At 25.0% G+C, this 16,540-nt stretch overlaps 1 protein-coding gene across 4 annotated transcripts; it reads left to right on the top strand.

Moving 5' to 3' along the window:
- Positions 1–732: 732 nt before the first annotated feature.
- Positions 733–15,947, top strand: LOC113553690 (nuclear pore complex protein Nup155-like). 4 transcript variants are annotated; one of them, XM_026957160.1, is made up of 27 exons: positions 831–849; positions 952–982; positions 1,046–1,224; positions 1,310–1,435; positions 1,503–1,602; positions 1,659–1,828; positions 3,586–3,734; positions 3,992–4,275; positions 5,570–5,820; positions 8,467–8,723; positions 8,783–8,956; positions 9,047–9,158; positions 10,028–10,245; positions 10,314–10,589; positions 11,779–11,873; positions 11,969–12,065; positions 12,531–12,608; positions 12,687–12,886; positions 12,998–13,148; positions 13,215–13,474; positions 13,555–13,702; positions 13,792–13,878; positions 13,937–14,057; positions 14,966–15,076; positions 15,166–15,286; positions 15,367–15,489; positions 15,560–15,701. In XM_026957160.1, the coding sequence occupies exons 3-27, from the start codon at positions 1,053–1,055 to the stop codon at positions 15,693–15,695; spliced, it is 4,017 nt and encodes a 1,338-aa protein (XP_026812961.1). In that variant the 5' UTR covers positions 831–849; positions 952–982; positions 1,046–1,052; the 3' UTR covers positions 15,696–15,701. The 4 variants fall into 4 exon arrangements, with proteins under 4 accessions (XP_026812960.1, XP_026812961.1, XP_026812962.1 ...); XM_026957159.1 differs by having other exon boundaries at positions 733–982; XM_026957161.1 differs by lacking the exons at positions 831–849; positions 952–982 and having other exon boundaries at positions 1,053–1,224; positions 15,560–15,947.
- The last annotated feature ends 593 nt before the right edge of the window (positions 15,948–16,540 follow it).

Here is a 16,540-nt window from a genome sequence, read left to right as displayed (position 1 = left end):
TTTCAAATACATTGAAATTAATATACATTAAATATTTATTAAGGTTAGTTAATAGTGGTTTGATAAATATTTACAATATTGTATATAAATAATATTAAAAATTAATTATTCGATTAAAATTAAAATTATTATGTGTCTATGAATCTATGATATACTTAAGCGTGCGCACGGCCGCACGGGGGTGTCAGAATGGGCAGCTGTCCCACTTGCGAATTTTAAGACCATTGCTTCACTTCATTACCTGAGGTAAATCATTAAACTAACTATTAAACTGAAAATCTACTCAATTTCAAAATATTATAGATAATTCAAAAATTAATGAATTGTATCAATCACCATCTTCACCATTTTTTTATTATAAAAACACGTAATAGATAGCTATAGCTGTAAAGTGTAAATATAAGTGAAATTTTGTCAATGAACAAATAATAAAAGCTAGGTAATAAAATAAAGATGACAATATTTAAAATCACTGAAACCAGTAAAATACAATTCAATATTTTTGTAGCGACTTTCATAGATAATTATTAATTACATGACAAAAAATAAATATATATATTATCATAGATAATTATTTATATGTCTATGACATAAATTCAGGAAAAATAGAATATTTATACATCAAAGTTGGTGTACCTGAATTTAAGATTTGCCTGATTGGATGGTATTTTCCAGAATATTATCTCAAACTTTTAATTCAGAGGAAGAACTGCCCGGAGCCCGTTAAATAGTTCGTATTTTGTTTATTAATTCGTGTTAACATTGTTATTTGTTATTTGTTAACAGTAAATTAATACCACGATGTATATGGAATCTTCAATCTATTGAAATTAGAATTAATATAATAAAGTAATTATTTTTTCAATCAGTATAACAATTGATATTTTTTTACATCGTGGTCAATACTTATTGCTTGAGACTTTTTTAGTTTAATTTCGTCTTTTATGTTAGATGTGTAAAGAACTACCGTGTTAATTAATATGTTAGTATATTTTTCATTGATTGATGAATAAATAATTATTAGTATATTATTATGTCAACTTAGATTAAAGATGGATTCTTCAATGAATATTTCAAGATTCATGGACAACTCTATGTCCATGATTAATCAATCAATATCAGCCAAAGATAGTTTAGATCTATCTGGTAAAATGTTGGATAAATTTTTTGCAGCAGATGACTCATTTCCTACACTTGTTGAGAAAATGCAAATAACTAAAAGCAGTTAGTACCAAATAATGATATAAGATTTTTTAGATAATTTAATTTTGTTATAATAAACAACTGTGCTTTTTTCTTTAACTTTAAGGTCAAAGTGTTAGTGGTTGCACAGAATATGACTATCCTAAAGAAGGTCTAGGGATGCCTTCAATTGCTCCTCTTAAATCAAAACACAAGATACCCTTACCAGGCGCATTACTAGAGCAATGGAATGGTAAATTTTTCAATTGAATGTCTCCAGCTTTTTTTTTAAAAATATTTTGTCACTAACTTTTGTATAGATGCACAAAACTTTCATCGCAAGTTAGGAATATTTCCTAGTATCAACCGAGTTTGGGTCACAATTGATCAAGAATTTTTCTTATGGGACTATAGAGAAGGGTAATATATTAACAATGATCTAAATAATTGTTAAATTATATAATTTTGCATTTTAGAACGGATTTATCTTATTTTGATGGAATGAACTCAACTATTTTTGCAGTAGCATTAGTAAAACCTAAAGCAAATGTATTTCAAGCTCATATTAAGAATTTATTAGTCTTAGCTACTGGATTAAACATTGCAATATTAGGAGTAACATTTAACCAAGTTACCAGTGTTGATGGTAATTATATGATATCGTTATATTTTTGTGTTTAAAAATAACAAATATAAGCAAAAGATATTGGTAATAAAAATGCTAATCATACTTACTCTGATTATTTAAATTATTCATTACTTACATTATAATACATATTAAGATCAACTTATTTGACATTTCAAAGAATTAATAACATTTCATTCAATTTTCAGATTCTGTAAGATAAACAATATTTTTTTTTTTGTGTTTTATATTTAAAATAATATTTTAAGCTATGTCTTAAACTTTAATACAAAGAGCAAACACAAATTGGATTTAGTTGATATTTTTAAGATTCAAAAGATTCCATTTATTTTCAAAGTATTTGAGAAAAAAAATTTTTTGCTTTTAAAATCTATAAACGAATTCAATTTTTTTTTTCGTGAATTAAAAATCAATAACACTTGACAGACTTAAAATTTTCATCAAATATTAGCAGCTACTAGATATAAGATACTTTTCAGAGTATTTTGAATCATTTTGTGCTATTCATAAATATTCAACACTTTTTATTTTTTTAGTTTTATTTTAAATTGAATGATGAAAAAAGACATTGTAAATTAATATTGAGATCTTCTAAATTTTTTTTTTTAAAACAAAGCTCATATTTTATATAATTTAAAATTGTATGATAATTTCTTCTCATACAATTATTGATATTTTGTTGTATGTAATTCAGAAAATATTAATTATAGAAATTTTAAATATTCAACAATCATAAACTATCATTCTCTGTTCTTTTGTAGAATGAAATTTAAAAATATTTAGTTCAATTTTATTATTAAGCTATTTATAGCTAATTTAACCCACCTTATTACTAATAAAATTATATATACTTATATAATAAACTAATAAAGTATTCTAGTAATATCGACTCACCTAACTTATTGTCTCTAGTCAGAATTGTTTTTTTTTTATATATATAATAATTTATCATTGAATTCAAGTAAAACACATCTAGGGTGGTGACCTATTCAAGAAAGTACTAAACTTGACACTTACTATAGGTATATTAGATTGACTTTCCTTGTTGTTTTAAGAATTTTATTAACTTATATGTATCATAAATCGTGAAATGCCGTCAATCGACATTAATCAATAATGGCCCTATTATTATCATGCTTCTAACAATAAGCGTTTGGTTGCTATTTCAAAACATATTGTAGGGCAAGGGCATGTATAAATAGGCGTTCTAAACAATAAATTCCAATGATTAAATGGAATACAAATAATAATCACACTAAAATACAAGGTATTTTTATAATTTATTATTGCATTATTTTATTTTTAATCCAGCACAATAATTCTCTACTTATTACAGTCGACGAACACTAACTCTAGTGCCTGTGCCAATCTCTTCTGCCTAAGTAAACTAGGCAGCGGCCTAAGAGCCCTTACTTTCCCGGGCCCCAGAATCCCGGTCAAGTACCAATTAAAAATGCCCCTTCTTTAGTAGCTGCCTTTGGGCCCTGAGACCCTTAAGTTTAGCACTGGTTAGTGCACTATTTTTTACTTTTTTTGTTCTAGATATAAATTTATATATTTATCAATACTACATATTGTATTCTTATGGTTTTCTCCGTTTTATGAAGAATTAATTATAAACTATAAATTTTTAAAACAAAAAAATATAGTTTAGAATAAGACAGAATATTAATGTTATTAATGTCACTGTTCTAGCCTTAATAATAATGTATTTTATCATTCTCTAAAAGGACATTTTTATTTAACTATTTTATTAGGTAAAAGTATAAAACAATTGGAACTTACTACAGATACTATTTATGAAGTTCCTACTGAAGGTGTGATAACTTCTAAAATTGTCGGAACTGACAATGGACGAATTTTTCTTGGAAGTGAAGATGGTAACCTATTTGAAATTGATTATTGGGTATTTATTGTCTTAAAAGTTTTTTTTATAGTATTAAATAATAAATTCTGCCTAAAGTCTCTTCAAATTAAAAACAGGCTTTGGTGACCGACTTGTGCACATAGGCATGGCTTAACAACACAGCAGGCGTACAGATAGGTTAAGACAAACGGGTGTTGTCTGACCGCCATCGAAGCCTGTTCTTATTTGAAATAAATTGTGCATTCTTTATCAATATTAAAAAATATTAATATGCATTAATTTTTTAAAACATTTAGAAAGATTTGGGATGGTTTTCAATTGGAAATGGAAGACGTTGTAAGAAAGTTTGTCATTCAGTTGGAACTTTATCGTATATTCTACCATCATTTTTAACATATGCAATCACCGAACCCTCTGCCATTATTGAAATAGCTGTTGATAATACACGTCACATACTTTACACACTGACTGAAAATAGTTCAATTGAAATGTATGATCTTGGATCTGATGGTAAATCTACAAGCCGAATTGTTTCTTTGTCACATTCTAATCTTGAGTATCAAGTTTCAAAATTACTTAGGTAAATATTATTATTTTTAAATAGGTTTTTTTTTTTTATTATTTACTCGCCACCTAGCCATATAAAGTTAGATCATTTTAAATACTTAAAATAACAAGACTTTCAAATAAAACTAAATAATAATAATAATAATAATAATATATTGTTAACAATTAATTGTAGTGCAGTACATAACTAATATTTCATACTTACACATAAATAAACACAAAATAAATAAGACTATTTCCTAAAAATCCATTGTCATTTCTTAATCATTTACACACAGTCTATTTGTATTAACAATATGTTTTTTTTTGTTAACATTAAATAGTTTACTTATTTAATGGTAATCGGTTCTATGAGGAAGTAAAATATTATTCAACCGAAAATTATCTGAATTTATGCATTCCTGTTTTACACTAATCAACGAAATTGTTTACCGACCGCAATTGACAACAGTTGGAAATTCTGAATATATAAATGTATCTTGCTGGAGTATCATAATAGGAGAAACAATGCTTTAGGATAATCACCTATGTTGAACTACACATGTTTATTTAATAAATAGCTCATTACAATTATATTATTTCAAATTTCTCTAATATAGTTTAAAAAATTTTATTTAGCTAATTAAAAGTTTTAAATACTATTTACATGAATATTTTTATAAAATAAACAAAATAACTTATAAAGCACACGAGTATGCAAACAATAAGATGTATTTTAAATTTCAAATAGTAGGTACGTTATGACTTTATGAGTTATCACCCATCACATCAAACAAATTAATTTTTTTATTTTTTTTTTTAATTTATGTTAGATGTATTGTACTGTGATTATTGGATTTTTCAAATTTATATTCCATAGCCAAACTGTAGTTAGTTATTTAATACCATTATATGAAAAATATAAAATTTGTAAAAAAGAAATCTAAAAGTTCTCTTATAAAAATAAAAAAATAAATTGAAATATAGTTTTTATTTTGCATATTTTTCAATTTTTAGCTCTATAACTTCTAGCTCTGTTAATAACCAAGTATAGTGACAAATCAACATCTAACTAACATTTATAATATAATAAAATATAATTTTAAGTATGATATGAAATATTTACCCTTTTTTCATAAATATATCATGTGCTTCACTTAACTTCATGTAATATATCAAGATCAGAGAAGTATCAATAATAAAAATAGTTTAATTTTTAGATTATATTTCTAATTTGCTGTCGCTTAGTGGCGGGGCAATAATAAACAAGTATCAAAAATAAATTAAATTTCAATAATATCCAAGAATTTGGTACATTTTTATTTCAGAACTATGGAAATAGCTCAAATAACTATATTGAGTAGTATAAAAATTATAGAAGAAACTGAATCACCTAACATTCATCTGATGGTTGTATCCAAATCTGGGTTTAGATTGTATTTTTCTACTGGAGCTATAACCTCTAGCAATACTAGACCTTACACATTACAACTTGTACACATACGTTTACCACCAGGATATAATAGGGTTATTGGAGAATCTAAACCTAGTTGTGTACAGCAAGTGTTATATAATAGAGGTATAATTTTATTTCATTATTGGAAATTCAAATATTTAAAAAAAAAATTGTTAATAACATATTGGTGTTGTTGTAGGAATTATTTATTTGTATGAATTTGAAACTTATTTATTTTGGTTACCAAAATGTATTACAATTTTTAAATTAAATATTCTTAGATTCTAAATACACATATATTGATAGTTGCAAACACCTAAAAACAATATCCAAAGAAAGAAGTCCATGCGAGTGTAATATAATTGTATTCTAATACGAGGTATGATCAAAAAATATCTGAACTATGTTAATAATATTTATATAAATAAAGGTAACAAAACCTAGATAAATTAACTTTTAGTGGTGATTTTCTGTCTCAGACAACATATTTTGAGTGGCTTAAACAGTTTAAGGAAAGTAGAACATCTGTTAAGAATTACTAACCTAGTAGACCTTTAATCAATAAAACGAATGAACCATCACTTGTGTTCATGAAATTATCTGAAATAATCATCAATTAACTATCAGAAAAGTTGCAGAAGACGCTGAAGAAATATCTTATTTTTCTTGCCAAGAAATATTAACCAAAAAATTGGGCATGAGCTAAATCGCAGCCAAATTGTTTCCTCGTCTCTTTAACAATAAACAAAAACAAAATAGAAAGGTCATCTCTCAAGAACTTTTTAAAATATGGGAAACTGACCTAAATTTTAAAAATATATAATAACAGATGACGATTCTTGAATTTAAGGGTATGATGTTGAAATCAAGTGTCAGTCATCATAAAGTCATTAAATGAGATAGTTCATCGTGAATGGGTGCCTAAAAGACAAACTGTTTTTATTTATATATCATAAATATGTTAGGGGAAAAAAGGCAAGAAAGTTGGAAAAATGTTCTTGAATGTTGCATCACAATAATTCCCCTGCTCACAGCTCATTGCTCATTTGTCAGTTCTTAGCGAAAAATTAGACTCCAATAGTCCCATAACCACTAAGTAACACATTACTTGATCCAGCAGAATGTTTCTGAAATGAAAATCAACACTTAAAGGACCTCGTTTTTAAATAGTTGATGACATTAAACAAAATTCGGTAATCGATCTTAAGAACATTCTCATTAGTGCCTACTAGGAATATTTTCAACATTTAAAAGAAGATGGTAGCAATTTATTCCTTCCTAGGGAGATTATTTAGAAGGTGATAATGTGTATTGGGAATAATATTGTATAAATAAAATTTTATTTGAAAAATCTGGGTATTTTTTGATCACACCTTATATATTAATATAATATTTTGTTGGTTAAACTGCAGAATATAAAAATGTCAAACTTTAAAAGTATTGTACTAACTCCAATTACTTAGTATATATTAATATAGTAGTATGACAGTACATATTTTTTGGTAAGCTTTCTCGACAATTCATTTTCCTACAAACTGATATACAAATATTTTTAGCTCATAAAAAAGGATATTTCAAATTTAAAAAATATTTTCCGCAAAATTATAAAATTTAAGAATATATTGCCATGTGGGTTTTAATTTGAACAATATTTTATAAAATATGAAATGGTTAATATAAAAAAAACAAAAACTTTTTTGATCTTAGTCAGTTTCTACTCATAAAATACAATTAGCTTATATTTTTATTGTACAAAACATATTATTATTATTGTTTTTTAAATTCATAAATCTTAAATTTAGGTATGTAACTATGTGCTACAATTACACACGTAAAATATATTTAAACACTATACACCAGTATATAACCATGGTAAAGATTAAATATGACTGATTGAATAATTTTTTAAAGATTAAGATTAATTTAATTATCTTATAATTTTTATAAACTGGTACTTTTATTTGTTTTTTTAGTATTTAAAATCATATTTTTCCAAAAAAGAATATTTATGCATATTAAAGATAATTTTATGGAATTTTAAAGATTTTAGGTGCATATAAATCCAGGCTTTAGCCTGTTGAATATTATTACTGCAATTATTATTATATTGTGTGTGTAGGTATATATTTAATATTTATCTCATTGGTCTAATTTAATGAGAGGCATGGTTTATAAACTGCATTTGTCAGTGTATTTTAAGATGTATTGTTGAGTTATTATCATAAGAGCAAAATGGATATGCATAATATATGGTTTATCAAAACTTTGTTTCTGGTGTTTTGAGGCATCAAAAAATGTCTATGTGACTAATACATTTATATTAACGATATATATATATTTTTTTATTAGTGGAACTATAATATTAGTAAATTATAGTTGTAAGGAATAATAATTAAGCACAGCCAGTATTTTCCTTGACAGTAACACAGTATAACTAATGCATATCTATTGTATGATTTAACAGTAAAAGATACAATAAAAACATTAAATTGTATAAGAAAATACCCTTTATTATTTATATTTTCTCTATAATACTTTGCTCACTGATGGTGGAGATACTAATTCATACAGTTGTTCTGCTCCAATATTTACCTGTCACAGTATAATTAATATAAATTATATTTATGTGTTAAAACGTGTAACATTTAACTAATAATTAATGATTGATTAATTGTTATATATATATATATTTATTTATTTTTATTCTTAAGCATGGGATGCATGCTTATAGTATGTCCATTATTATTTTACAAGGTATTTTATTTTCAGGTACTATTATAATGTCATGTAACACTGACATAACTAATTATAGGCCAATGTTGTGGTGTATATCATCTGATGAATATGCATTTAGTTCTAATTTTAGTGAAAGATATTTTATTACTGATTTGGATGTATGTCCATTAGCACTGGACAATATAGGACCTAATTTATTGATATACAATGATCCAAGTTTACCACAACCACCACTCATTGTTCGTCAACAGTTTGAAAGTCGCCAAGAATATATAATCTTGGCTCCACAAGTTAGTAATTTTGAGAAAGATTTATACTCATTTATACATTATTTGTTTTTTAACAATAGGGTTTGGAAATATTTGAAATGCTTCAACCTTATGACACTCTCTGTGAATTATTAGCCAGCAGTCAAGGTTCAGAAACAGATGCTATCAAAACATATTTTAAAAATTTCACAGATATTCAAGCATGTGTGGCATGTCTCACAATTATTTGTGATACGTCATTGAAAAATTTAAAGGTTAATTTTTCATTTTTTTTTCTATAGTTAACATTTTTGTAGTATTTTTAATAATTAGTTAAATATATATATATATGTTTCTATGATTAGATTAAAGAATACGCAACTCGTGCATTTTTCACTCATGGTGGTGAGCCCAAATTAGTGACTGAAAATCTGCAGGAATCATTTCATGAATTAACAAGAGTTTCACAGAATAATAGTATGAAATATGTTTTTACTGTTTATACTTAAATTAGCATATTTTAAATTTACTTATTTTTATTCATCTGTTTTAATTTCAAAATTGCTTGTTTGAAAAAGATTGTATCTTTTTTTTACTTTAAAGTCTTATTATTTTATGGTTATTTTGGTTAAATTTTTGATTTTATTTTTCAGTGTAAAATGTCAATAATTATTGTGGGCAAAGTATAAAAATACAGGGTGATTCTTTTATCATGAAACAGTCATTATTTCAAAAAGTATTAATGTTTTTGAAAACATTTTTTACATAGTTTCAAGTTGTTAAAAAAATGTTTTTATTAAAAAATTATATTTTTTTTAATTTTTTTACTTTTTTAAATGATATCATAGTTTTAATTTTATATTCCAAAGTAGAATAATTTTCTAAGTATTTTTATACATAATATTTAAAGTTTTGATGCGCGTAGTGGAGTGGTACACGGTTACCCTGCAAAATGTTTGTCCACTTCTCCGCTTGTCTAATCTTTAAATACGTATAACTCATAAACTTCTCACCCTAAATTCAACTTTTATGTATCAAAATACTCAGAAAATTATTCTGCTTTGGAATATGAAATTAAAACTATGTTGTCATTCAAAAAAGTAAAAAAATTTAAAAAAAATATAAGGATAAAAAATATTTAAAAATATAATTTTTATTAAAAACTTTATTTATTAACAACTTGAAACTATATAAATATTTTTTTCAAAAACATGTATACCTTTTGAAATAACGAGTGTTTTATGATAAAAGAATCACCGTTTATACATTTTTATTAATATCTTCTTAGACACTTATTGTTTACCCAAATAATAAGGTACCAACTATGTATAATGTTACATTTTTAGGTTTTGGTTCAAGTAATTTTTCAACATCACCTATACCCCCATCATCTATGCCAACATTTATAAAAAATCAGACAAATATATCACATTTACCATTTGAATCCACTAGTGTTCAGTACTCATCGAAACATAATGGATTATATTTATTTGTGAGTCGCTTACTGAGACCGCTTTGGAACATTAAAGCTGTTAATATGGAGACTACTGATGGGAAAACTTATGTAAAATATAAATAATTAATTTTAACAAATAAAAACTAAATTTGTAACAGTTAAATTTTTATTTTTAGACTGCCAACATAGTGTCCCCAGACGATTGTTCATTTATTGCAAACCATTTGCAAACTTTACACTCTTTTATAAACAATCATTCAAAAATGTTAGCAAACTATTCTAGAATACCATTAGATACATCTAGACGAACAGCTATACAAGATGCACATCAATCTGAATCAAAATCTATTGAATGTTTGAAACAATTAGTTGTTTTTAGTGCTGAAGTATTTAATTTGTGGAAATTACTCAGTGAACATCAATTTCATATCATAGCGAAGGAATTAATTGATGTAAGTAAAAAATATAAATACTAACTTATTTTTATTATTTTTGATTCTGAAGAGACCTATAATTGAATGTATTGGTCTTACAATGAAATCATATATACATATATATTTAATAATTTTTAGGAGCAGGAAAAATAATTAAATTTATCTTTTCTGGTAATAAATTTGATCTTGTGGGTACTTGGGCATTTAAAATAAAAATATGTCCTCTAATTTTCTTAATATGGTATTAATCCAGACTTGGTGGGACCAAACCCTATTCGAAAGCCTAAATTAAATTAAATCAGCTTTAAAATGTTTTTAAATAAATTTTAGGTGAATAAAACAATTTAAATCAATTTATCATGAAAATAAATAATATGTTGATTTTTATGAATTGTAAAAACAAAAATAAAAATGCATATATAATATGTTTGAAATATATTGACTGAATGTCTGACTAGCAATGTAGCAATTATTTAGAAATAATAATTTTTCTCAAATCCAGTTTTTGACAAAAAATTTTATTATTTAAAAATGAATAACTATTATTACTATTAAATGTTCATAAAATATTTGAAGAGTTCAGAGGAAAAAACGGTATTAGTCCATTTTTATCAATTTTGATTTTATGATTTGATAAGATAGATTAAGAGTAATATTGACTGTTGAAATCGATTGAGCAAAAAAAATCTTTCTGTCCACTATTATTAAATGAAAAGATTAGATAAACTGCTGAAGAAAGATTATAGTCTATGTGGTTAAGGGGAAAACAGTTTGAAGATCAACTCCAAAATATTATTGAACTACTTCCATTTTTTTCCCTGTACCCTTTAATTATATAATTATTTTTATGCATCTAAAATTTTAATGTTTCAAGCTGTTAATAATTAGATGCATTTGATACTTATTGATATATTTTTTCTTTAAATGTCTATAAATATTGATTGCAAATTTAATACCATATCGTCCATATCCCACATATGTAGCAACTAGTAAGTCATTAGAAAATTTAGAATATTTGAAATTCGAGGGCACTGTTTTTTATATAAGTATTTTAAGTTCAAATGTTAACAACATTTGTCATATTATTCATTCTATGAGCATCATTATTGATTGAAAATTTAATAATAACAATAACTGAGATGCTTTTGACAAAAACACATCTATTACATTGATCTAATTTAGTATTAAGATTAAAAACATTTTTTAGCATGAACAGCGTGTATTGGAAAATATTACCTTCAAAGAATTGATCCTTTCACACCAAGAACTGTGTCAAACTTTGGTTCAAAAACTATTAGATACGTGAGTATGAACAAGGCTGTATTGAATGTATATTATTAACATCTAATTTAAAAACATAGGAAATCTGTGTTATAGAAAATATTTTATATTTTTAGGTACCTAAATGAAAATTCGTCTGTAGAATCAATTAGTACAAAATTACGACAAGTCTGTCCATCCATATACCATTCTGAAGACGCTGCTTGTGCAAAAGTATATACTTAAAATATTTAAAATTAAAATATAATTTAGTATGTAAAAAAACTTCATACCCACATGTGTGTGTTATTTCTATTTTGCTAATGTATAACAGCAATTATTTTTTTCATTTTAATAATAGATTGAATTGACATATCTCAAATTAAAAATAAAAGATATAATTTAGAACCATATAAGATTTTTTTTTAATATTTTAATTTTTAAGTATATCATGGGTATTATAAAATTATAATTTTTCAGTTAATTTCAAATTGCTCATAACTTGCTTTAAATTAAAATATAGTTATAAAAAATAAAATCTATGTGGTATCCTTTTTAATATTTTAAATCTTATAATACATAAATTCACTCAAATATTAAAAGTTACAGAGAGAAATATAACATTGCTCATATGTAAATGAGAATAAACAAAACCTTTTTATAAATTTGAATTGTAACTGATACATTTGATTCTTTTAGGCATCAGAAATGATTAAATTAGCACAATCTACAGTTAATGAGGATGTGCGTAAACGAATTCTATACAAATCTCTTATGGTAATTACTTATTAAACAACATTTTTTTTTTTACTTTCATGCATTTTTTTTATGTATGTTACTAATTTGATTAATTAGGTATTGAAAGAAGTAGCACCTAAGTTTAATTTAACTTCAGTTTGTTTACAATATACGAATTGTGCATACATGGAAGGTGTATATCAGATGTGTAGAGAGTATGCTAAAAAAATTGATCCAAAGAATTTGGGTGGTCATTATTTTGTCAACAATATGGTATCAAATAGAGATGGACCAGGCTATGGTGCCTATATGCTCAGGTAATGTAACCTTGGCTTAAAGTAATACTTATTACTATTATTGTAACAGTAATATTTAAAAGACTTTACTTTTGTAAGTATGTTAATTTATATTTTTTTTTATGATTTCAGATTAGATATTTACAAAGAAATAAATGCAAGTTTAGATTACTTATACTCTATCATGGTGAAAAATCCATCTGTAATTATCCCTAGTCGACCAAATTTAATACCTGGAATTCTAGAAAATTCTGCACTAACTTCTGAACAATCTTCTAATTTGGTATTGATTTTATTTTTACATATATATTTTTCCTATAAATTTATTTATAGTATTTGTTATAAACAGATTTCTGAATTGATAAAGTTGTGTATCTCATGTGATGATGAAATCATGCACACCGTAGTATATGGATGGTTGATAGATAAAAAATTAATAAAAGAAACAATTGAAATGGGACATCATAGCTTGGAAAAATTTTTATTGGCTCAGTCCAGGTGTAATGATAACAATAACTATATTAAAGATGTACTATGTAGATATTATGAGTATAATGGAAATTATAATGAGGCAGCTGAAGTTTTGGCATCATTGGCTAAAAGACCAGAGTAATTATAATTTTTTTTTATTAAATATTAAATATGTATATATTTTTAATCTTAAAGTAAAATAATTTTTTTCATATCAGGAGTGGTTTAACTTTAAGCGATCGCCTTATGTATTTGGGACGGGCAATGGCATGTTTGCGCAGTAAAAAGTTGAGTACACCCACATTAAATGTTACCAGTCTCAGAGATGTTGAAGACTTGTTACAAGTAGCTGAAATACAGAAAATGGTTGGTTCCAATGTCCTAAATATTGATTTAATTACTTATTAAAGTATTATATTTTTATAATTCTTATGTATTTAATTTCTTTTAACTAGATATTGGATTTATTGTTGTCTAGTCAAATTGATGGAAAATCTGATATAATTGATAAGCTAAATAGCTGTCTGTTTACATTAGGCGAAGTATGCATTCAAAACTGATGATAGAGAATGTTTATAAATAATAATATTTGTATGTTAGCTTTATAGTAATTTTGCTGAACCGCATAGTCTATGGGAAGTTCAGTTGGCGATATTACAGCTTTCAAATCATGATGATCGTGAACTAGTCAACCAAATTTGGGAAAATATTTTATTAAAAGGTAAGCTTTAATTACTAATATAAAACTAAAGTTAAAACTGTGATGTTTAGTTAACTTGCTTTTAAATCTTGTTTATTTTTATATCAAAAACATATTAATAGAAAATAAACACATTAATTCTTCCCTTTTAAATATGATAAAATCATAGTGGTAATTTATATAGCTATCACTGAAGTCTTAAGATGTAATAAATATCAATAAACCAAAATACACTACACTTTCGATAATCTGCCTTGCGAGTTATCTGTGGTCTTCTGCGGAATGAACTATATACAATGTGCATACATACAAAAAAAATTATGAAAAAAAAAAATGTTAAAAAAATATTAATCACACATTAAATTTAAGTTTTATCGAACAAAAAAACAATAACTTATTACTGATTTTTTCTATTAAACAAATATATGCTATATTTTATGAATTTTTAAATAAAAATAAAAGGTGTTTAATTTACCTTGAGCACTACATAAAATCACAAAATTTAATTATAATTTTTTACTAATATTGAATTTTTGTTTTAATTTAAATTTAATGGATAGTCCGTGGAATTTGCTTATCCATGGGTGCCAAATGATAACCCTATTACACAGATAATCGAGAATACACTGTACAGATACAATTTTTAGCCATTTTTCCAGATGTCATGATAGCCTATTCTACCAATACAGATTAGGTTATAATACAATGCCCTAAAAATTGGATTCTGTACCTAGTACAACATTAAACTATATTGAATCTGGATTCAGTATAAATGAAATATCTATAACAAAAATTGATACATTATAGCATTTTATATCCATAGTTAATTCAATATATGGTTATAGTTAAACTTTTATGGCAGTTATTTTATCTTGAAAATAACTTTATGTTGTTTAGTTAATTGATTATTTTACATTTTTATTCATTAGTTGTGGAAGATTGTGGAGATATTGACGAACACAACAAAATGACTATTGCTCTGGAAAAAATAAAGTCATTGGCCAATTCACATCCAATCAATTCATCTACTTTTGATTTGAGTATGTAATACATATATTGATTTCTCATTACTATAATATACAAATAATAAAATATGCGCTCTTATTACATTATTTTTAATTGTTTGTAGAGTATATAACAACAATGTTGGAATATTTGAATTGTAACTTGGGTGGAGATTTGGAATCTGTGTACACAACTATGTTAACTATTGGTGCTCCTATTGAATCTTTAGTAACAATATATAAAAAGTAATATTTTTGTCTATTAAAAATTGTATTAATTCAGTAAAATCATTTGAAATAATTATATTAATCTATTTGTTGTGCAGGATTTATTCTACTAATGATCCACGGTGGCAAAAGACAAGTGAGTTGCACGTATTAGAAGTTATTATGAGTTTGGCTCGGTATTATTTACAAAATGTTGATTTATGGCCATCAGGAATGCAAAGGTAATAGTTGTTAGACATTTACAAAAAATAAGTAGTTTTCTTTTATTGGGTATAAATTTAAATCTTTCAGGAGATCCATTGCTGTGAACTTATTCGATTTATTAGTGATTTGTCAAAACATGCTGTATAGCCGTTTTGCACATAGTCCACTGATTGAAGGTGTCATTGCAATCAAAACTGAACTTGACAATATCATTAAAAACTGACTTAACAAATCTGATTTGTAAAAATTCTTTATATGTCAATTAACAACTAACTATTAATTTTACAAAATATGTTGTGTATCATATTGATAGTTTTAATGTTTTGGAGATAACTTGATATTTTTTTGAAACAATCCATTCAATTTTTTATTATTATGAATTATGATTGCAATATAAAATGAGATTTCACATAGATAATATAACTGAAATAATATTTTAATAGAAAAATGTATTACAATGTTTAGGGGAATTCATTAATTATTTTTTGTATGTACAATAATTTGTTTTTATTTTATTTTATCAACAATGTTTATGTATTAAAGTTTCATTAATTTAAGGAAAACATAATTTGTATTATTTTATCTTTAGATTAGTAAGTATTGGTTTTCTTTTTTTTTTATCAAAATTCTCTCTTTTGTAGACTTAACACACAAATGTTGGTTCTATGAAGAAATATTACTTTGCCAATTATAACCAAAAACCACCCTATAATTATTAAATAACAATTTTACTGTCCAAAAAATGATTTTAGACAAAAACAACACACATCAATGTAAAATCAATCTAAAATGTGCTTTTAGCCGCGTTCTACGTAGATACTTGAATATTTAATTGACATCAGACGTATACTTGTATTAATAATGATATAATTATAACTTATAAGGAATATGAATATGCGCATAAATATTTATTTTAAAAAAGAAGGCTCTGCTCCCCTCCCTTTTTTACTTCCATAATTCAAGTACTGGTTATAAGCATTGTTTAAAAATAGAATTATAATAATAATATAGTAATAATCATCTATGCAATATTTGGTTATTTTTTTATTATTAACATTTCAATACCTG

This window comes from Rhopalosiphum maidis, chromosome 2, assembly GCF_003676215.2.
Source record: "Rhopalosiphum maidis isolate BTI-1 chromosome 2, ASM367621v3, whole genome shotgun sequence".
Lineage (NCBI taxonomy): Eukaryota > Metazoa > Arthropoda > Insecta > Hemiptera > Aphididae > Rhopalosiphum > Rhopalosiphum maidis.
This window is presented reverse-complemented; position numbering and strand designations above follow the sequence as displayed.

Bases quoted from the DNA above. Each gene is read 5' to 3' on its own strand.
- LOC113553690 (XM_026957161.1), top strand. From the start codon at position 1,053: ATGGATTCTTCAATGAATATTTCAAGATTCATGGACAACTCTATGTCC. The intron at 4,276-5,569 runs GTAAATATTATT...TTTTTATTTCAG, and splicing joins CAAGTTTCAAAATTACTTAG to AACTATGGAAATAGCTCAAA. The intron at 12,609-12,686 runs GTAATTACTTAT...TTGATTAATTAG, and splicing joins TTCTATACAAATCTCTTATG to GTATTGAAAGAAGTAGCACC.